Source organism: Fukomys damarensis, unplaced genomic scaffold, assembly GCF_012274545.1.
Source record: "Fukomys damarensis isolate Sample0158 unplaced genomic scaffold, DMR_v1.0_HiC HiC_scaffold_37, whole genome shotgun sequence".
Taxonomy (NCBI): Eukaryota; Metazoa; Chordata; class Mammalia; order Rodentia; family Bathyergidae; genus Fukomys; species Fukomys damarensis.
This window is the reverse complement of record NW_022900949.1, coordinates 71,872,080-71,895,702: the sequence shown is the minus strand read 5'-3', so window position 1 is coordinate 71,895,702 and position 23,623 is coordinate 71,872,080. Positions and strand designations below refer to the sequence as shown.

At 35.2% G+C, this 23,623-nt stretch overlaps 1 protein-coding gene across 6 annotated transcripts in view; it reads right to left on the bottom strand.

The window, feature by feature from the left end:
• Positions 1-4,008: 4,008 nt before the first annotated feature.
• The window catches only part of Plscr4 (phospholipid scramblase 4), a 41,840-nt gene continuing 22,225 nt past the window's right edge, over positions 4,009-23,623 (bottom strand). For 4 of the 6 annotated variants that reach the window (XM_033759511.1, XM_010625257.1, XM_033759510.1 and 1 more), the window contains 6 exons: positions 10,847-11,082; positions 10,335-10,377; positions 8,859-9,085; positions 6,387-6,548; positions 4,965-5,123; positions 4,009-4,353 (listed from right to left, as the gene is read on the bottom strand). In XM_033759511.1, coding sequence (XP_033615402.1) covers positions 4,306-4,353; positions 4,965-5,123; positions 6,387-6,548; positions 8,859-9,085; positions 10,335-10,377; positions 10,847-11,082 — 875 coding nt within the window. In that variant the 3' untranslated portion in view covers positions 4,009-4,305. The remainder of the gene's footprint in view (positions 4,354-4,964; positions 5,124-6,386; positions 6,549-8,858; positions 9,086-10,334; positions 10,378-10,846; positions 11,083-23,623) is intronic. The other 2 variants (XM_010625259.1, XM_010625262.1) reach the window with 2 other exon arrangements.

The following is a 23,623-nucleotide window of genomic DNA, read 5'->3' as shown; positions in this document are numbered from 1 at the left end:
AACTAAGAACTGCAGGAAAATGTAAACAATTTAGGATTTTCCATTTGCTTGTTTTGCTTGGATGCTGTTGCAGAGGCACTGCCACCACTCCAGCCCTAGGACCTGGACCCTCACCACTTACCGGGGACACCCACTGCCAAACTACCCTGAGCAAGTGGGAACATGGGCAATAATAGGTCTTGGATTTCTGGTTAGAACTGTGAGACCTGTAGCACTACAGGCTCTTCATTGCCTAAATTCCATCCAATTTGCTCTAGGAGTTTCAAGTTTGTCACCTTTTATACACTTTTTTCCTTTACCTTCATCACATCATAGCAGGGGAAAGAAAGTGCTTAACATCCTCTCTTTTTGTTTTTACCACATCTTGATGAAGTATATTCCTCCTTTGAAAAATGGAATTGACATTTGCCTCATGATGTAGTTGTGAGAACTCAGTAATAAGCATTTTTCAAACAAAAACTGTATTTGTTTCATGTAAAAATTACTTAGTGAGCCAGGGATTTAGCTCAGCGGTTTGGTGGCCTGCCTCACAAGTGCAAGGACCTGAGTTTGATCCCCGGTACCACAAAAAAACAAAAACAAAACAAAAAAAACAAAAACCATAATTACTTAGCATTGTGCTGCAGTAATACACAGTTTCATCCTTGTTTTAAGATAGAGGACTGTGTTTTCATTCCTATCTCAGTGTCACGCACATAGTGGGACTTTCATTTATTTAGTCAGCACCTACTCATAGAGCATGTCCTGGGCTCATATCTTACTATAATAAACAGTCAATCCCTGATCTGCTTGATGAAACTTGCTAAGCTAATCTTTTTAATTGCATTCACCATGTATTCAGCTTTCAGGCACAGTTATAAAATTCATCATCCCCAGTGCCAAAAAGGTTCCTTGGTAATGACATGATCATTCTGCCTTACCTGTTCTACTAAGTGTGACAGGAATATATTATATAGCACCTGAAACTGCCTGTGACGTGGCCTCTTGTGAATGCAACAACACTCCATTGGCAAGTGTCCACTGTAGATTTTAACAGTGTGTGCTTTGTGGGCCCTTCAGAGTAGTAATTATACATTTTTCCATCTTTGTATTTCCCTCTGCCTTTCAGAAATATCTCATTGCTTGATTTAGTAAAAGTGCTCAATTAAGTGGTCATTGATAGTACATGTGCTGCCAAAGTGAGCCCAAGTGATCATTGATAGAATAAAATAGTGGAAAGGATGGTAAAAATTTACACTGGGCCATCTCACTAAACATTTCAAAAATATTCCTCTCATTGATTCATTTAGCAAATACTGAGCAGATGCCTATCATGTGTTATTATTAGCTATGTTAAGTACTATATAACATATTATGATGCCTCCCTTTGACGTTTGGATATATCATTATACTTTTCTATCTCCCAGGATTTACAATTTTAAAAACCTAAAGGCAAATGGGAAACACATTGTGAAGTTATGGGGAAAGATCCAATTTTAAACATTTGCTATCACTAGCCCCACTGCTGAATCTGACATTAGTTTATTAAATCCAGATCCAAGGGCTTTCCAGGGTTGCATCTCTCAATACAAATTAAACCTTGAACATAGGGGTAAAAGGACTGAGAAGTCGCCAGCTGTCCCAACAGCTGTGATATTCAATACTCTGGAATCACTACTTATTTTATACTAGAGCTTAACGTTTACTTGGTTGAAGAATTCACCTATTAAATTATTCTGGTAACCTACTTTTCTGTGTGTATCTGGAAAATCTGGTCATTAAGAAAAGTGTTTTAACCCATTTATGGCAAAGATAAATTTTTTGAATATTTGCAAGAAATTCATATATGTTACTTAGAAAACTTCAAGAAATAAGAACTTGAAGAGAACACATTTCATTGTGTTCCATTGCTATATGTGTTCCCAAAATAGATCACTATGCATTGAAGAGTTTAAAAGCAGGGAAGGTAGTATACACCTGTAATCCCAGCACTCTGGAAGCTGAGGTGGGAGGATTACCTCAAATTTGAGGCCAGCCTGGGCTACATAGTTCAAAGCCAGTCTAAACCTCAAAGTAAGACATGTCTGAAGAAGAAAAGGAAAATAATGTTATAAATGTATCTTTACTGACACAGTTATAAATCTTAGCAGCTTTCTTATGTAATATTAAAATTATAGTTAATGCATCTTAAATAACTATATTAGCACTTATAAGTAACTTGTTTCATAAGAATTCTAGGTACTACTATGTAACATCATAGTAATGACTTTGTTAGTACTAAATTTCTTTAAGAAAGCAAGGGCCTTGAGTGAGGTTAATAACAATAAGAAATTATTTTTAAAGTCTCTTTGGAAAAAATATTAAAACTCCAACAACAGCATTTTACCATTAACCATATTACATTTATTTAAAAGCCAGAAAATGAAACAGGAGAACACACAAATTTAGAAGAATAACTTCTGTTTATCATTTAACTTGATCAATATTACACAATGAAATACGATTCAAAACATAGAATTTATTTGTGAATTAAATCATAAAATAGAGCACATGGTATTATTTCTAGAGAAAAAAAAAACTGTAACCATAAAAGACATGTTAATATTAAACACAAATTTAAAATGTCCTGTCTTTCTTATACTATTAGTATTATGCAAATCTTCAAATATAGGAAGGAGTATATGCAAGTAAAAATAGAAAGTTTATGAACTTTCTCAACCCTCAATTTTCTATATAAAATGTCAAAACATCATTATAGGAAATATATGTCTGATTAATATTATATTTTCAAATATAAGGCAACTATTTTAGAAAGCAGCAGCTTTTACATTATTTAAAAGAAGCTTAGTAGCAGCATGTAAAAATAATATTACAAATAACTAAATAAAACAACTTTTGTCATAAAAAGATTTGTATAATTTAAAAATGCAGCACCTTTCTTTCATTTCAACCTTAGCAGTGGGCTAAGGTTCTTATCTCAAAATAATCCCCCTAAGAACACTCAACTTTTTAAAAATTCAATGAGCTGTAGAAGAATACATTCAACTCTAATTACTAGTTGTGTTTAAAGAACACATCTATGTCTACCTAGGAGGCTAAAGTGCAACAGGGGCAAATTAAAGTGCGTTCATTTATACACTATGTTTTAAATGAGTTAATACAAACAAGCACTGCTGATACTGCAACTGCTGATCCTACATAATCTTCAATGATAATCTGTAGATCACACAGAAGTAGCATATTTGCTGGGGTTTTCTATTTTCTTTTCTAACATGTAAACAAAAAGCAGCTAAGCAGCTTTATGCATTGTTGTAATTTGTAGCTTTTGCATTTATAAACTGCTACACCAAACCATATTTCAAAACTGAAAATAATATCTTAATTTCTTGCCTGTGGAACAGCCTGGTGGTCACCAGGAATTTTGAAAGAAAAATAAAACAAAACAATTGATTATGGGAAATTAGAGATTTGACTAAATATATTTCATATGTGACCAGTAAACATTAATGTATTCTGTTATGTGTAAGTGTATTATAAATATAAATGTATTAAATGCGAGGGTCTCACAAGGGCACTGATGCCCCTAAGATGCTGAGATTTCAACTGGTTGGCTATTTTCCTGACAGTCTGATTCTGCCTTCGTACATAGGCAGCTATTGCTTATCCATGCCATGCAACAAGGAAAATTGAGTGAAAAAATAATATATTGTGATAAATGTGATAAATGTTCTATTTTGTAATAAAATCAAATTTTCCATCGAAGCTTTGCAGTTTGTAGAGTGAAGTTCCTAAATATCTTCACAATAAAGTTTTTCTTGTACAATAAAACATAGCATTTTTCTCTACCTTTTTGTTTCTAAAAACAATTTTTCTTTCTACTTGGGATCACTTTTGTTTTCTGTAGCAGGACATGTCGATAGATAACAGAGGTGGGGAAGGACTACAGATAGAAATCATGTTACTCTATCCAAACAACAATTATTCACTTCATTACCTATTAATATGAGAACTTTGTGATTACTTATTTGCTTATCTCATATTTGTCGTGTTTTAAAACTAATTTTGTATACATTTACTAGGTTAATGGATTATGGACTTTTTAAATGTACCCCTAATCTATCAAATAGACAGATAATCAACTGAAACACATGTTTGGTTGAGATCTTCCACTGAAACCTCAGACTGTCAAAGCACTCCCCCCACCCTGCTGCAATAACCTGGAAAATAGAGAAATATATTTGCCAAATGTGAGGGGTGACTCTAAGCCTAATGTAACATTTTCTAAAATATTTTTGTTAATCACAATTGGTGATCTTACATGTTTCTCTATCTTGATGAACGTTGTGGTGGAGATCTTTCAAAATACATGAAGTCCTGCAATTGGAAAAAAAAAATATATGTACATAGACAGAAAGACACATATAATACATACAATATTATTTTTTTATATATCACCAGAATGTCTCATTCTAGTTAAAATGAACAAATATATCTTGATTAACAATGAACAAAATGTCATCATTAAAAGGAAGAAAAAATTGATAAACCTAAGAATAGTATGGTACCAAGGAGTACACTGACAAAAAAAGGCACTAAGGAAGGAGAAAAATGATTGCAGCTTTAGAATTATTTTATTTTACTACAAATGACAGGACAAGTATTTTTAAGTGATGAAAATGACAAATAATATGAACTGATGACAGTTATACCATCAGATGCCTAATAGCTTCTAACCACTCTCCTGGCTATTTTACTCATATGATAGCTAATGTAGCTAATCCTGAAAAAAATAAGGGTTTTTATCTCCATTTTATACTTGAGCAAATTGAGGTTAACATGTTAAACATTATGAAAAATGTTTATCTAGAGTGTGTGGCACAGATAAAAATTGGCTAGTCTCAAAACTTCATCTCTTTTTATTATACTACCCTGCATCTCATCAGAAGGAATGATTCTCTTGGAAGAACTCAGAAATAAAGGCTTACAATAAGGAAACAAGCTCCAAAAATCATGGCTTTCATCTTCACATCCAGGTCCAATGGGAAATGAATGTCAAAATGGTCAGCATCTCCCATTGCTGACAGCAAACCATTCCACTTCCTAATAATGCTGCCAATGTTGGATACGCCATCGAGGGATTTGACCTACAATGACAAGAATGTAACTTTATGGTGATTGAAAAATAGTAAAGTTTATGTTTTAAAGTTCCACTTCGAAACACTTTTATGCTGTGACACCATAAACACGATGTAAGAAAGGAATGTAGTAATTATCTGATCTCAAATGGGCAAATTATGGGCATGAAGGACCAAGTGTCTTGAAGTTGGTTAGTAACTGAGCTGTGATACAGCTTAGTAATCCTCAGGCTAGTGCACTTTCCTCATCTTCAAACAATTTATTAAGGGGAGCTTGTCAGAGAAGGTATAATTTGAACTGATTATTAATTCTTGACATAGTAAAAGATGAGAATTGGAGACAGAAGAAAGTCACTTCCAATCTAACAAAACCTATAAGCAAAAGTAGGGAGCATGGTACTGTACACTAAACATCCTTCAGTCTTTTGTGGGTCAGATCCATCCTGTTACATCAGAAGAGAAAAGCTTATTTATAAAAGGGAGATCTTGGCACTCCTCACAGAAAATAATCAAAATTGAATGTGTAAAATAATTCATGAAGGAAAATGACTATACACAGGCTTCCCTGAAATTTTGGCTTCTCTACATTTTTAATAATCTTTAATAAATGATGTTTAATGATATAGTAATATAAAATGAGAACTAAGGAAAGTTTATTAGATATTACTGGAAATATATATGAAAAAGCAATTGAAAGAAAGTGCTCTTTAACAAACTTAGGAAATAGTTCCAGAAATTGCCTTAGTCAGACTTGTATGCTAACAAGCAATTCTGTAGCCCTTCTGATAAATAGAAAAGGGTTTTCTTCTAGAGAAAATATTATAATATAACCTGTTATGAATTGTATCCATATTATCGGTGTTATCTTATTTTTGAGGATGCAGATAGACTTGTCATGAAAATAATTTTTATTCTATATATTTTGTGATATATTGGGTACTTGCACAGAATCTGTATTTCCTTCCTGGAAACTTTGGAAAAATATTCAAGTAAGTATAAGCAAAGAAACAAACTGATCAGGTCAGGCTATTTACTCTAAACAATTTTAATGTTTCTTTTTATCTACAGCAAGCACTGAAATAAAGAAAAAGTAGCCCATATTTTGGTAAATACAAAAGAATCCACTAATAGTGACTTAAAAATCAATTGGTGTCTACTGGTTAATTAACTCTTTGTGCTACTTTATTAATTCACATAAAAATTATCCAAACCCAGATCATTCTGAGTCTCTCAGGAAAAAATAGTAGGGCACATTATTTGCACAAAGTTTACCTCAAAAACAGAATCGGACCCGCAGCCGTAGGTTGAGCATGGGCCCCGCACTCTCATCACATTTTTTCTGTTCTCATTTTGGATGCTGTACACTGCCCTGCACAGGTTCCAGTGTTCTGCCACAAAGCCAACGGTGACACCTGGAGGACACTGCACTTCCAGCTGCGAATGAACAGTGACAGAGTAGGGAAGTCGTACATACACACACACAGTCACATGGGTAGACACAACCTACATGTATGCTTATTAATTCAAGGACTAAGGAAACGAATGTTGGGAGAAAAGCCTCCTATTTTACCTATTTGTGTTTAGCAAGCATCCCTGAGGGCTGGGGTCATGTTTCCTTTTGGACAAAGAGTGGCTTAATAACTGCTTGCTTCAGATGCCCATTTTTTGGATTGGGTCTTTAAATTTGGGGTATGTGTGATTTTTTAAAGTTCTTTTTATTTTCTAGATATTAGTCCTTTGTCTGAGGAACAGCTGGAAAAAAGTTTTTCCCATTTTGTAATTCTGCTGAAATGAACAGACACTTCAGATGAAGAAGTACAAACAACAAATAAATATATGAAAATATGTTCTACATCACTGGTCATTCAAGAAATGGAAACTGAAATAATGCTGAGATTTCATCTCACTCCAGGAAGAATGTCTACCATCAAGAAATCAATCAGTAACATTGGCAAGGCTAAAGAGGGGATGAAGAAGGGGGTAAAGAACCACTATTGGTGGGAATATAGACTGGTACAACCACTGTGGAAATCAGTATGGAGATTCCTCAAAAAAACTAAAAGTAGGAGTTCCATTTGACCTAGCTATTCCTCTTCCAAGTGTCTTCCTGAAAGAATTAAAAGCATCATATCACAGTGATGTATGCATACCCATGTTTACAGCAGTACAATTCGTGATACCTAAATCTTGGAAACAGACCTTATGCCCATCAACAGATGAATGGATAAAGAAAATGTGGTAGGAAGAAAATGTTCAAATGGGAAAAAGAACAAGGGAGGAGGGAGGGGGAAGAGAACGAAGAGACTACAGATAAAACAGTACAAAAATGTAAAGAAAACAATACAAACAAATTTTTGTAAAAGGAGAGGGAAAGAAGGACTGACTAAAAGGAGGAGAGTGGGAAAGAAAAGCATTAAGATATATATTATGGGCAGATACAAATTCCCTGTGATTAATGGGGTCCTTACATATGTCAAAAACATACCAATAAAATTAACTAAGAAATAACTGCTTGCTATGGATAGCCTGTTGATGGATAAGACCTGCAGTGGGTGCCTGGAAGTGCAGATAGGATTGGACCCCACATATGCTACATTTTCCCTGTATAACGCCACTTATGATAAAGTGTAGTTTATAAATTAGGCACAGTAAGACATTAGCAATAATGATAATAATAAAATAGAAGACATAACAATACTATATAACAAGTTATATAGGTGTGGTCTTTCTCAACTGCCACAGCTTTAGGCACTGTGAAATCAAGATGTTCATATATGTAAATTAACGCCTACACAAAACATACAAACTTGAGACCTTCCAAGAATCAACATCTCAGGCACATGTAAACCTATAATTTAAAAAATCAAAATACATAAAAACAAATTACTTACAATATCATAGCATGTTATGCTAATCAGCCATTAAAAAAATAAAAAAGTACCAAACTATGTAGCAATTGGTATGAATCTCAGTGTTGGTACAGTGAGATAAAAATCCTAATCTTGACAGATTATATACTATGTGATTGTTCTGATAATATACTTTTTCAGAAATTTAAATTTATTTTAACTAATGCATTAGAGCTACCCATAATAATGGTGCCATGTGATATTGACATATATTACTGTGCAATATTTATCATATAACATTCTTGAAACGATTAAATTAAAGAGATGTAGGACCAATTTGTTGCAAGAAGAGGTGACAAAAATTTGATAAATTGGACTGCTTGTTATTGTTATTTGCTTTCATCTATCCTGGCTGCCTGTAATCTCAGCAGACTGCATGTACAGGTTTTGATTTGAACACAATTTGAATATAGGAAAAAAACACCTACTATATCCAAAAAGAAGAAGGATTAGAGCTGGAGATTCAGTTAAATATGAGGCTCTTATTACAATAATAATATTTACAAAACAGAATTTAAGAACAACAGATTATGTTCATTGAGAATTATACCATTGCCAGGCATTATGTAGACACAAATACAGAATTGTAATTATCGTCCAAACAACCTTAATTTGTGCTTGACCCACCAAGTGGCACTTAAGGAGCATAAACCCACAAGAAATCCTTCCAGAATTCTCTTTGATAAGATGATTTGGTTTCCTCCCTCCTCACTATCTCCTTCCATTTGATTGGAAGAACCAGTGAATTTCCTCCTTATATAGTTTTGGAAAAAGCATGACTGTGCTATGAAGGGCTGAATCATGAAGAAATGGGACTAGACTTCCATTCTCTGACCTCTTGCCTGGCTGAGGGGCAGCAGAAGCAGCAGCAGGTGCATCGGAAAGGTCTCTGCATTGTCATGATCTCTCGGCCCGTGCAGTCAGTGACCCGGAGCACAAAGGGCCTCAGTGTACGATAAGCATTCCTAGTGAAGTCATCTGTGTCTTCGGTTACAATGTAAACCATCTGCTCTGTGTTATTTTTAATATCATATCTGTTATTAGTTTCAAAGCGTGTCATCACTAAAAGATAAAATGACAGAAATTTCTTAAATTACAGCCAGTTAAAATGGGCCTGAAGAAGTCATTGTTTAAAAAAAAAAGTATCTGAGTATTTAAAGCTTAAAGCAAAACAAATTTTTGAAAATTTTAGGTTCATGGGTTGGAGATTTAGCTGTGGCACTGTGCCTGCCTCGCACGTACAAGGTCCTGAGTTCGAACTCCAGTACCAAAAAAAAAAAAAAAAAAAAAAAAAAAAAGGTGCAATGTATGCCATTGATTAGAATGCATATGACTTACAAGTGTTAAGCAATTTTAGAAACTGGGGACATCATTTAAAGCTTTCCCACATAAAAGGTTTTTAAAAATTCCTGGTAAAAGGTTTAAAAAGCCACATTAAGAAATCATAAATTATAGGCCAGGCAGGCATGGTGGCACATGCCTGTAATCTCAGCATTCGGGAGGCTGAAGCAGGAGGATCACTGTGAGTTCAAGACCAGCCTGGGCTACATAGTGAGTCCCAGGTCAGTCTCAGCTACACAGTGAGACCTTGCCTCAAAAACAAAACAAAACAAAACAAAACAAAACAAAGCATGACAAAAACAAACAAACAAAAAAAGAAATCATTAATTATAAAACCATCTAAATGAAATTATACACTGAAGTACAAATTAATCAACTCATGAAATAAGCTGAAATGACTGAAGTCATGAGCTTTTTTTTACATGACTATAACAAATAAAGCTAAGAAACATCAAAGTCCAATGTGGTAGCCAAGCAAATGTGCAAAGGCAGTACCAATAAGGTCTGTTTCCTGCAAGGATGAACTCAGAACAGGCATTATTTTTTACTATCATTATTTCTCATTACTTCCAAATAAGGGCAGTAGACTAGAATTCAGAAGACTGCGATGGGTCTCCTACTGATCAGCTGACCATAATGCCCCTGGCTAATTCTTTTAGTCTCTTGGATCCTTCTTTTACTCATTTGTACAGGGTAAATATGGAGGAGGAACAATGGGTAAAGAGTAGGGTGTGTTGACCAGATAAAAGGTAAGACTTTCTAAATCGAAGAGCTTAGGAATATATGGTGTATTGATAGATGCAATTATACAAAATAATTTGCTTTATTGCTTTCCTGAAGACAGGCTAATAGAATATACTCATCTCTTTGAACCACTAAAACCTCATCAATATAAAGAAGTAACTAGACATTAGATAATGGAAATTTCCACCTGATGAGAGTTCTACTGAACACAACAAGTTGTACATACATTCCAGAGGCTCAAAATGTTGAAGAACATGTATGTTGTCCAACTGTAGGGATAAAACAAAAGCAATTAGAAAGGAAGCTAAATCTAACATTAGAAGAGAGACTAATAGTCAATTGGCTGATATATCAGATACCAACAAAACCTTTCTAAAATTAAATAGAATAAAAAAAATCAATAAAAATTAGCTTATCCTCCTCTGAACAAATGAATATTAGTATAGTTGTCCAGATTTGAAACAAACAAACAAAACAAAAACAACACTTTCATCCAGTTTGTCTTTAATAAACCAAGAGCTGGCTGACATATCAGAAGAACACGTGTTTGCTGCAGTCAGTATCTTAAAAGTCAACCTGATCCCTTAATGAAGACCATATTCATCCTATTAAAAACACTCCTACATCCACTGTTCCTTCTTTATGTTCTTCCAGTCTCATAAATTAGGGCTCTGTCATCACTGACTCATCCTAATTCATTGTACCCAAGCTTCCTCCTCTTTCTGTTGTGTGACGTACCTGAGCTAAGTATTCCAGACCAGGAGGGCAATTCAGCATAGGAGTCGGCCCTGGCATCCACATTACTGGAGTGAGCTGATTCGGTGCAGGATATTTGCCAGGCTGATACTGGATAGGCTGGGTGCTGCCAGTTGGCTGATATAAGGGAAAAGTAGGGGGCTGCTGTGGACTGTAGTATCCCATAGGCAAGCCTCCTGGGTAACCTGTAAGTGGAGGAACAGTGGGTCCTGGGGGTCCTGCATTCCAAAAGAAATGCAAATATTATACAAAGATGAAATGGACCATGCAATATGTTCTTAAAAATAACAAATTGTTGCATTTTTTGTTGTTTTCTTGAAACAGGATCTCACTATGTAGCTCAGACTGGCCTCGATTTCACAGTGATCCACCTGCCTCAGCTTTCTGAGTGCAGCACCATGCTCAGCTCTAGGTGTGCTATTTTTTGAGTATTTACCAACAATACTTAACAATTTACCAACAATAAACTAAGGGTATTTGTTTACATATCAATTTATTTAATCCTCTTAAATCATAATTATCCCCATTGCAAAGATGAAATAATTAGGTTTAAAAATATTAAAACATATTAGCTATTCAATGTATTAAAATCCTCCTTAGGAGGTTTGAAAAATATTAAAATGTATTAGCTTTTCAATGTGTTAAATTCCTCCTTAGTAGATAATACACTTATTTTGTTTACAATAAGATTAGTGCAATGCCTAGCACATAATCAGTACTGTAAAATTTTATTATGTTTATTATTGCTTAAGATAACAAATATAGTAAGGTCTACTTTACTTCAAAGCGGTGCTCTTAATGACTATGTTGAGCTGCCTTTGATTCACCCATTAAGTTTTATCCCAATGTCTAGATCTCAAACTGTTCATCAATCTTTATACTTCTCAGATTTTTTCTTTCTCTTTTCTTTCTTTCCTTCCCTCCCTCTTTCCCTTCCTTCCTCCCTGCCTCCCTTCCTTCCTCCCTCCCTCCCTCCCTTCCTTCCTTCCTTAATTCCTTCCTTTATTTTCTACTATGGAGCCCAAGCTGACCTCATAGGACGAAGGAGGTAGCTTAGTGTAAAAGCCCTGGATTCAATCCCCAGTACCACAAAGAAAAAAAAAAATTCATTCTATAGTAATTATGCTTGCACCATTTCTCTTCATTCCACCATCAGAGATTTGATAAATTTTGTATTTGTCATGGTAAATGATTCTTGAAACCTGGATTTCCTTAAAGAATATGACATTTTATAATGTTCAAAGAATACTCATAATAATGAATTACCACACAACAACTGCATGTGGCCTTAGGCTTTTTTTTTTCTTTAGCAAAAGTTCAAGATAAATAACGATAAGGTTATATTTCATAGTGATTACTTTTAAGTTCAAGGAATTGCAGCACATGGATATGAAAATGTTAAGATGTATCTCCAGTTATCAAGGTTGTTAATAATTATTTACAATTTATTATTTTTGTCTTGCATTTCAGAAATTTACAATTAAGTTTTTTTGTAAGTAACTGAGTCCTGAGTGTCATTCCTAATGCTTTACAGATTTAAATAAAATTTAGTGAATGGCAGAGCCATAAGCAAAACAAGAGCCCTTTTCTCTCAACTTTCAGGAAGTCAGAGACAAATAAAGAAAGGTTTTCCTCCTCCATTGGAGATTTATAAATGGAAATCTTTTGTTCAAAAGAAAAAAAATTTACTCAAGATATTTCATGTTATGATTTCAATATTTACTTTAGTTCTGATTAAATAAAATGAATTCTGTTAAAGATTAAATAAAATCAACCTTGTATCAACAGGGAATCCTACCTGAGATCTGATCTACAAAGTCTGCTGAAGCCTTGGTGGCTATATATGATGTGAATTCAAAAAAATGGAACTAGATTGTCTATGTTTTCAAAAGCTGATGTTTAAATTTACTACTTTTAAATTTATAAAACAAATAATTTCAATATATTGTTTCATAGATTGTGGCTAATACGAAGTGCTACAAAATAATCTGGAGTTCTTGAGTTCCATTCCTACTAACTAAGAATCTCTAAGGCAATATTTAAGCAGGTATATATTGCATTTTATTTATTCTTTTAAATATGCAATTCAGTGGTATTAGTATATGCTCAGACATCAGCAATCATTACCATTATCTAAATCTAGAAGTTTTGTTACTGCTAAAAGAATAGGCATTAGCAGCCATTTCCATTTCTCCCTTTCCCATATCAGGAAATCACTGACTCTACAAACTTGCCAAATTTGGACATTCATATACATGAAGTCAATACAGTGTATAACCACTGCATCTGGTGTCTTTTGCAAGCATGTTTTCAAGTTGTATTAACATTGTAGAACACACTAGTACTTCACTACTTTTATGGCTGAGTAATATGCTATTGTGTTGATATATCTCATTACTTCTGTCCTTCAATTCAGTTGGTGATGCTTGAGTAGTTTTCACTTTGGGCTATCACAAATAACATTGTTATGATCATCTGTATATAAATTTTTTTTTTTTTTGGTACCGGGGATTGAACTCAGGTCCTTGGGCTTGCAAGGCAGGCCACCGAACCACTGAGCTAAATCCCTGGCCCCATCTGTATATAACTTTTAATGTGAATATATGTTTTCAATTCTCTCTCTAGGACTGAAAAGGTTGAATATTTGGTAACTCAATGGTTAACTCTTTGAGAAACAGAAACTTGTTTTCCAGAGTGTCTCCATCATTTTATACTCCCACCTAATGTGTATGAGAGTTCTACTCTCTCCACAACCTCATTTTTATTTTGATCATCTTAGTGGGTGTGAGGTAGTATCTTTTTTGTGATTTTGATGTGCATTATACTGACAACTAATGATGCCGGGCATCTTTTCATGTACTTACTGTCCATTTATTTTCTTTGGAGAAGTATCTATTCAAATTCTTTGCCTACTTTAAAATGGGATAATTTGTCTTTTTATTGCATTTAAAGTGTTCTTTGTTCAAGATAAAAGTCTCTTGCCAGATAAATGGTTTGCAAGTATTTTATGTCATTTTGTAGGTTGTATTTTCTGTCATTTTGTAGATTGTCTTTTTTCTGTCTTGATAATGGCCTCTGATGCACAAAAGTAATTGATTTTTATAAAACACAATTTATCTTTTTTTCCCCTTTGGTTACTTGTACTTTAGCTGTCATAGAATCTATCGCACAATCCAAAACAACAAATATTTACATATACATTGTATTCTAGAAGTCTTGTTTTTTGTATGTAAGTGTTTTGGGTTAATTTTTATATACAGTGTTAGGGTTTTAAGTTCTCTTTTGCATATGGACATTCTGTTGTTAGGCATATGTTCAAGACTTTTCCATTACATTATTTGGCATGTTTATAAAAAAATCAATTAGCCATAGATGTTTACATTTAGTTCTAGCTCTCAATTCTTTCTTGGGGATCTACATATCTATCTTTATATCTTTATTATATGGCATATGCCACTGCAGATTTGTAGTAAGTTTGGAAATTACAGAGTTTAAGTTCTCTATTTTTTAAAAAGATTGTCGAGTTATTTGATCCTTTAAATCACCACATGCATTTTAGGATTTCCTACTAGGAAAATGGTAAGCGCTATGTTGAATCTGCAGATGGACACTTGTGGAATAGCACCATTTAACAATACTTACATTTCAAAGCTATGAACATGAATGTCTTTTAACGTAGGTAAGTATTCTTTATTGTTTTTCAACAATGCTACATACTTCTTGTTGTGCAAGTCTGATGTGTCTTTTATTAAATTTATTGCTGATTATTTTATTTACTTATTCTTTTTTTTAAATTTTGAGACAGCGTCTCACTATGCAGTTGAGACTGACTTGGAACTCACTATGTAGCCCAGGCTGGTCTCAAACTCACAGCAACCCTCCTGCCTCAGCCTCCCGAGGGCTGGGATTACAGGCATGCACCACCACGCCTAGCCTTAATTCACTTATTCTTGAGATGGGATCTTGCTACGTTGCCACTACAGCTGCTCAGAGCCCCTCCTCACTCTGGCCTTCCTGGGGCCACTTGGTGAGGACTGGGTAGCCATACCCTCACCCTGTCTGCACCTTAACCAGCATCCAGGAGAAGCTGGAGGGCAGAGGTCTGGGACAGCCACGAGGAGCTCCTTCTCACTCCAGCTTGCCTGGGGCTAATCAGTGAGGACTAGCTTGCTGTGCAGGAGCCCCTGCAACCCCCACCCCTTGCTCTCAGGCCTACTGATTGTGCCAGTCCTTGAATCCACTCTGCAGAGGCACAGGTGGTTATGAAGGACATTTTTCTGAGCTCCAGACTGGATATCTTCAAAGGGCAGAAGTAACCTGTAGTAGAACGCTGCAGGAGGTAAGGGAGCACAATTTGGACATTGCAGCCTGAAGTCAGCCTGAATCTCAGGAGTCTGCCATCGGATAGCTGAGATCAAAGGACTTAGTTCTGCATATGGCTGTGCACATTGTATATTATCACAACAGAGATATAGTCTGAAAGAGGCCATTCAAATTCTTTTTCATCTTTCTTTTCCTCTTTCCACTCTGCAAGTTCTTTCTTTTTTCTGTCCTCTTTTTCCAACTCAGTCTCTTGCTTCCCCATATTATTCTTCATCTCCCTTTCTGTTCCTGTTCCTGCCCTCCCTCAGATTTCTTCTTTTATCATATTTTCTTTTTTCTTTATGTTCTTTTCTTCTCTCATTTTCCTTCACTCAAAGGTCAATAGTTTGAAAGGAAAGTGAGCCCCTATTACTGTTAAATTGTTATATTCTTGCACTCTGTCTTTCCCTTTTGACTTTAACAGTATCCTAAAGATTGTATGGTCATCCTATGTCTTCTGGCTTTACTTGAAACCTTCTCCAATTCTTTTACTTATTTACTCCTCTTATACTAACTATGTCTAAGCCCCCATCCTAAATGTTAAAGATGCTATAGTGAAGAGTTTATTCACTGCAAACATATTTTGGGCTGCTTCTTGATTTTAATGTAATTCACATGGTATAAAGGTGACAGATTCATGACTGCCACAAATGTTTGTAAGTTGTGCTTGATCTTATTGTGATGCTGACTGTATCAATTGGGGTAAAGCGTTGTGATTGATTTAATGAGTTGTCTTCTCTGATATTATGAAAATGAGAATGTCCATGAGTCATTAGAGAATCAAAAGCTAAGTGCAACTATATCAGGAAGATTTAAGTAATAACTCAGGAATTAAACCAAGGACAGCCCAACAACAAAAATAAAAATGAGAAAACACTTAAACAAGAAACACAGATAGACTTCTAGTTCACCAATGGCAAACAGTAGGGCAAATGAAGATGAAAAGTCTGACAGTGAACCACCAAAACACCCTGAACTCATAGCACAGGAAGTAACAAAACAGATCAATCAGGCTCTAGAAAAATTCAAAACAGAATACTTTCTCAGATAACCATAGAGATGGTGAGCAAAATGCAAGTCATGATTAGAGACTCTAGAACAGAAGCTGACAAAAAAATAGATGAGATTGGGAACAGAATAGAAACCACGAGGGCCCAGAATAAGAAAGAAATGGAAACCATGAATGCCTGACATAGGAAAGAAATGGAATCCATTAAACAGATTCAAACAGATATCCAGGAGATTAAAAACTCTATTGAAAGTTTTCACAGCAGAATAAAAGAATGTGAAGATAGAATCTCAGATACAGAAGATAGGATCGCAGGCAGTGACCATGAAAAGATAGGTCTCTTAAAATCAGTAAAGGATCATGACAAATTGATCCAACAACTCCTAGATGATGCAAAGAAGAATAACATAAGACTAATAGGAATCCATGAATTAGCAGAAGAAAATGCAAATGACTTTAAAAAGCTGTTCACAGAATTAATGACAGAAAACTTCCCAGAGGAGAAAAATTTGACATATAGATAAATGAGGCATATACGACTCCAACTAGCCACGATAAAAAACAAAACAAAACAAAAAACACCTAGATGTATACTAATCAAGATCCCAGAAACCCAACAGAAAAACAAAATTTTACAAACTTTTAGAGAAAAGAAACAAATCACATTCAAATGAAAGCCTGTCAGAATCACAGCAGACTTTTCAACACAAAACCTCAGGTCAAGGAGAGCTTGGAGTGAGGTTTTTCAAGCCCTAAAAGAAAACAACCTCCAACCTAGACTGATGTATCCTGCAAAACTGTCTTTCAAAATGGATGGGGAAATAAGACACGTCCATGACAAAGAACACCTGAGAAACTTCATGAATACCAAATCAGCACTACAAGGAATTCTAAACAATATCCTAGAAGGACAATGAAGGTCACAACACCATGATGCCCAACAGACCAAATCAAATAGCCAAGGCAACAAACTAAAAGGAGAGGGGGAAAAAGTAAAAAAGAGTCAGCAAAAGGACAAAACATGACAATAATAAGTCAGTACATATCAGTTATAGCCATCAATGTAAATGGCCTCAAATCACCAATCAATAGAAATAGACTTGTAGAATGGATTAAGAAGCAAAATCCAACAATATGTTGTATACGAGTATAAGGAAAATTAAAACTTTAAATTAAAAAGGCTTGGGTTAAGGCTTTCGGCTCTCTAAGGTGCATAATCACTAATTCACCTCTTCTTTCCCTGGATACCTGGCCAGTTCCTGAGAAAAAACAGGGAGGACTTTGTTAAAAGGACCAGATGTTCTTAACATCAAGATAAGGAATGTGATACATTCCGCCCCTCCCGGACCCCTGGCCAGGGCCCGGTTGGGACGTGACTGCAAACACATTCACCTTTTTTCGCGCCAAAAATACAGATAGATTTACTACCTTTATCTAGAGAGCTATATAAACAGCCCACCTAGCCCAGGCTGCTGCTGCTATCTTACGCCCGGGATTGAAACCTGTAGCCGAAGAAATTGCTGAAGAGACCCATGCTATATTACGAGTGATACACCTAATTCCTCCAACATTCCGGTGTTATTGCCAGAGAACCTAAAGATAATTTCCCGGATAGAATCCCTCTTACTATTAGAGGACTCTCTTTCTTTATCCTCTCCATTCTTACTTTTGTTTTCTATATGCACATATCCTTCAATAAACTTTCCCTTTTATACTTATTTAAGACTGATGGACGTTCTTTTAGCGGATCGAGCCAAATTAATTAAGAGACCATACACGGCAAAGGGCAATAAATAAAATTTTTCCTTACAAATTGGCGTAGTCAGCAGGATCCGCTGAGACAACGCAGCCATGCCTTTCTTTCATAAAAAAACTAAAAAAATCGCCTGTGTTACTTGTGATGTTCCTGGGTGAAAAGATCCGCAGTTTGCCTCCTTAGCCAGACAATGAGCTATGGGAACAGGTTTAAATGAAAATTGGAGTGGCAAACTGCAGCAGGCAAATCCTCCCCAGGTTATCGAAATGTTGAGAACTGCTCCGATAAAAAAAGGAGCTAAATTAACTGCCATCTCTCGCCGAGGATGGATTTTATTATCTGCTTATCGATATATATATCAGAAAATAGAAACTTTGTTACAAGAAAAACTTACTTTAGAAAAAGAAAATGCCGAACTACAGAATAAATTGGCTATGTTACAGTGTCAAAATTTTATATTGGGAAATCAAGCTCGTAGATATCAATCTATAGCGAAAAAAGCTGCCGCTCGCTGCACTCACTATAAATATAAGAAGAGGCGCGGACGAGTTAACTCCCAAAAAATACATGCTATTATCACTACAGCTGAAATAAATTGGGACCCTGATACTTGGGATAAAGATATTTGGGATAATACTAATAATGATAATATTAATTGAGATAATTTAAAAAAAGAAGCACATAAATATGACCAAGAAAAATGTCCCCCAAGATTACAATCAGACCCACTACAAACTAAACCCCTCCAGCAGCAACAACAGAAGGTTAGGGGAGATCAAAGAAAATATACCATAATTACTGAAGATTTTTCCCAACAAGAAATTACTGATATTTTAACCAAATTCTCCCAAAAGCCTGGAAAATCCTTATTAAATTAAATGATTAGAATAACTAATACTAAAACTGGAAAAATTAATATAGATCATATAGATACCCAAAAATTTCTTACAATCTCCACTAATCCTTTTATTCAAACTGCTATTCGAGACCATCAACATGCCGATCCAACTAAGTCCTCCACCTCTGTGTTAACTTTGGCCACTAGGGGATATATTACACAATATCCTACTGATGAATCATGGCCAACTAAAACGCATCCATGATATACTTTAAAAGATGGCATGACCCATTTAAAAGGAGAAGCCATAAAAACGACTATTATACTAGAACAAACAAACATATATTTAGCGAGCCCTCTGACGGCTACCCAACATAATTTGATAATACACACTGCTAAAAATAAGTTATTAAATCTACACAATACAGTTATACAGGATACCAGTCACAGGTGATAAAATTTTCTATTCACTAGTTCTACTACTCAACAATATTTTTCTATAATATTTACGCCTATATTATTGATAATTTTGACTTTAATAATTCTTTATATCTATAATTATTAAATATATCAAAAAATGAACAAATTATATCAATCTTTTATATTACAAAAGTTCCATATTAGTTATGCCTATACCTCAACCCAACCCTAAGACCGAATATAAGGAAAATTAAAACTTTAAATTAAAAAGGCTTGGGTTAAGGCTTTCGGCTCTCTAAGGCGCATAATCACTAATTCACCTCTTCTTTCCCTGGATACCTGGCCAGTTCCTCAGAAAAAACAGGGAGGACTTTGTTAAAAGGACCAGATGTTCTTAACATCAAGATAAGGAATGTGATACATTCCGCCCCTCCCGGACCCCTGGCCAGGGCCCGGTTGGGACGTGACTGCAAACACATTCACCTTTTTCGCGCCAAAAATACAGATAGATTTACTACCTTTATCTAGAGAGCTATATAAACAGCCCACCTAGCCCAGGCTGCTGCTGCTATCTTACGCCCGGGATTGAAACCTGTAGCTGAAGAAATTGCTGAAGAGACCCGAGCTATATTACGAGTGATAAACCTAATTCCTCCAACATTCCGGTGTTATTGCCAGAGAACCTAAGGATAATTTCCCGGATAGAGTCCCTCTTACTATTAGAGGACTCTCTTTCTTTATCCTCTCCATTCTTACTTTTGTTTTCTATATGCACATATCCTTCAATAAACTTTCCCTTTTATACTTATTTAAGACTGATGGATGTTCTTTTAGCGGATCGAACCAAATTAATTAAGAGACCATACACGGCAAAGGGCAATAAATAAAATTTATCCTTACAATGAGAAACACACCTAGTGCAAAAAAAAGCCCATAGACTAAAAGTGAAAGGATGGAAAACAGTTCTCCATGTGACAGGAACCCCCAAAGAAGCAGGGGTAGCAATCTTCTTTGCAGACAAAGCAAATTTCATATCAAAACTGATTAAAAGAGGAATGAAGTCTACTACATCCTTGAAAGGGAACAATTCAAGAGGAAGAGATGACAATAAACATATATGCACCAAATATTAATGCCCCCAACTATATAAAGCAAATATTAAGTAACATGAAAAACCAAATAAGCACTAATACAATTTTAGTGGGGGATAGATAAATGATAATACCAATACAACATACAGGAATGTATGGGACACAGTGAAAGCAGTTCTACATGGAAAATTCATAGCATTGAATGCCCACACTAGGAAAACAGAGCAAGCTCAAATAAACAACCTAATGATGAATCTTAGACTCCTAGAAAAAGAAGAGCAAGAAAAACCCAAACCTCATACAAGAGAGGAAATTATAAAGATTAGAGCAGAAATCAATGCAATGGAAACTAAGAAAATGATACAAAAAATAAATGAATCAAAGAATTGGTTTTTTGAAAGAATAAATAAAATCAATTAATCCCTAGCTAGTCTTATTAAAAAAAAAAAGGAAGCAAAAGGCTCAGATCCATGCAATTAGGAATGAAAAAAGGTGAAGTCACAACAGATCCAACAGAAATCCAGAGGATAGTCAGTACCTATTTTGAGAACCTGTACTCTAATAAAATGGAAAACACAGAAGAAATGGACAGATTTCTAGATACTTATGAATTACCAAAGTTGAATGAAGAAGATAAAAAATTTTGAACACCCCAATTACAATCAGAAAAATTGAAAATGTAATTAAAAGTTTACCAACAAAGAAAAGCCCAGGTCCTGATGGATTCACTACTGAATTTTACAAGACATTTGGAGAAGAACTACTGCCACTACGCTTTAAACTTTTCAATGAAATTGAAAGGGAAACAATACTTCCAAATTCATTCCTGGAAGTTATTACTTTGATTCCTGAAATAGAGAAAGACCCAATTAAAAAAGAGAACTACAGGCCAATCTTCTTAATGATTATAGATGCAAAAATCTTTAACAAGATACTAGCAAACAATACAGAGGATCATCAAGAAGATCATATATCCTGACCAAGTTGGATTTATTCCAGGGATGCAAGGATGGTTCAACATAGATGAGTCAATAAATGTAATACAGTACATTAACAGAGTCAAGGGCAAAAACCATATGATCTTCTCAACAGATGCAGCAAAAGCATTTGACAAAATCCAACGCCCATTCTTGATAAAAACCCTGCAAAAATTTGGAATAGATGGTCTATACCTCAACTTAATAAAGGCTATCTATGAAAAACCAACAGCCAACATCATATTAAATGGCCAAAAACTGAAAACCTTCATGTTAAAATAAGGAACAAGACAAAGACACCCATTATCATGACTCCTCTTCAATATAGTTCTGGAAACATTAGTCACAGCAATTAGACAAGAAAAAGAAATTAAAGCAATAAAGATAGGAAAGGAAGAAGTTAAACTGTCATTTATTTGCTGATGATATGATACTCTACATTGAAGACCCAAAAAATTCCACCAAAAGACTTCTAGACTGATTTGACACTTTCAGCAGTGTAGCTGGATACAAGGTCAACATTCAAAAATCAATAGCCTTCTTATATACAAATAGCAGACTCACTGAGAGAGAATATAGGGAAAAAAATCCTTTCACAATAGCATGCAAAAAAATGAAGTATCTAGGAATCAATCTAACAAAAGAAGCAAAAGATCTCTACACTGAAAACTACAGTACTCTGAAAAAAGAGATTGAAGAGGACATAAGAAAATGGAAAGATATCCCCCTGCTCCGGGGTAGGAAGAATCAATATAGTGAAAATGGCCATACTACCAAAACTGCTATACAGATTCAATGCAATGCCAAATGAAATTCCAACACTATTTCACAGAACTAGAAAAAAGTATCCAAAAATTCATTTGGAACCATAAGAGACCTAGAATACCAAAAGCCATCTTAGGCAACAGACACATGGCAGCAGGTATAACAATTCCCAATTTGAAACTATACTACAAAGTCACTATGATATAAACAGCATTGTACTGGCAAAGAAACAGACCTGAGGATCAGTGAAATAGATTGGAAGACACAGAAATAACTCCAGATGGACTCAGCTACCTCATCTTTGACAAAGGAGCCAACCATCCTCAGTGGAGGAAAGATAGCTTCTTTAATAAATGGTGTTGGAAAAACTGTACTTCAAACTGTCAAAGATTAAAACTAGACCCTTACCTTTCACCATGCACTAAATTAAAATCCAAGTGGATTAAAGATCTAAATATTAAAAAGAGTCACTAAATTTGATAAAAGAGAAGTTAGGCAGAACTCTTGAAGACTTTGGCATAGGAAAATAATTTATGAATAAATTCTCAGTAGCATGGGAACTAGCACAAAGAATCAACAACTGGGATCTCATCTTATTAAAAACCTTCTGCACTGCAAAAGAAACCATCAAAAGAACTAAAATACAACCTACAATGTGGGAAAAAATTTTTACTAGCTGCTCCTCAGACAAAGGACTATTATCTAGAATATATAAAGAACTCCAAAAAATCAGCCCCCCCAAATATAAAGACCTGATTCAAAAATGGGCATCTGAAATGAACAGACATTTCTCAGACAAAGAAGTAAAAGCAGCAAGTAAATATATGAAAATAACAGATGAAAACTGTGGGAGCCAGTCATGGCCCACTGGCATTTGACATTTGAAGATAACTTCTTTCTTTATAATCAAGGCATTGACACGATGTGTGGTCAGGATGTTCCTAATTAGCATTTGTTAACAATTGTTCCTCTTTTTAAGGACTGCACCTGTTAAACTTGTTTTTGACCTTGCATGGGAGAAACTTGAAGAGATAGCCAAAGATGTGTATCTGTAGGAGTCAGGTGCTTCCTGTTGATGTGCCTTTAAAAGGAGCTGTTTCTGTGAAATAAATCAGACTTTTCTTGGTCTCCACTCAGGCTTGAGTGTTCTTTCCTTTCTCAATCCTCACTCCCCAACTCAGGCATGTTCCTGATGTGACAGCTGGACCGCCACAAGTGGTGCCCGAACAGCGACCTGAGTATCGAGGGATCCAGTGAAGGACACCGCAGAGAAGAATGAGGCCTCAACGAAAAGGTAAGGAGTGGTGAATTTTCCTGTAAATATTAAAAATGGGAGCTGGCAATAGTTGCATGTTTTTTGTACATATGCTTAAAGATTTATTGCGTGTCGGTGGTGCTAGAGTAGGGCACCAGCAATTGTGTAATTTTTTAGAATTTGTTGAAATGGTTTGTCCGTGGTTCCCTGAAGAAGGCACTGTAAACTTAGATACTTGGAGTAAGGTAGGAAAACAATTACAGGATTATTATGCTGCACATGGACC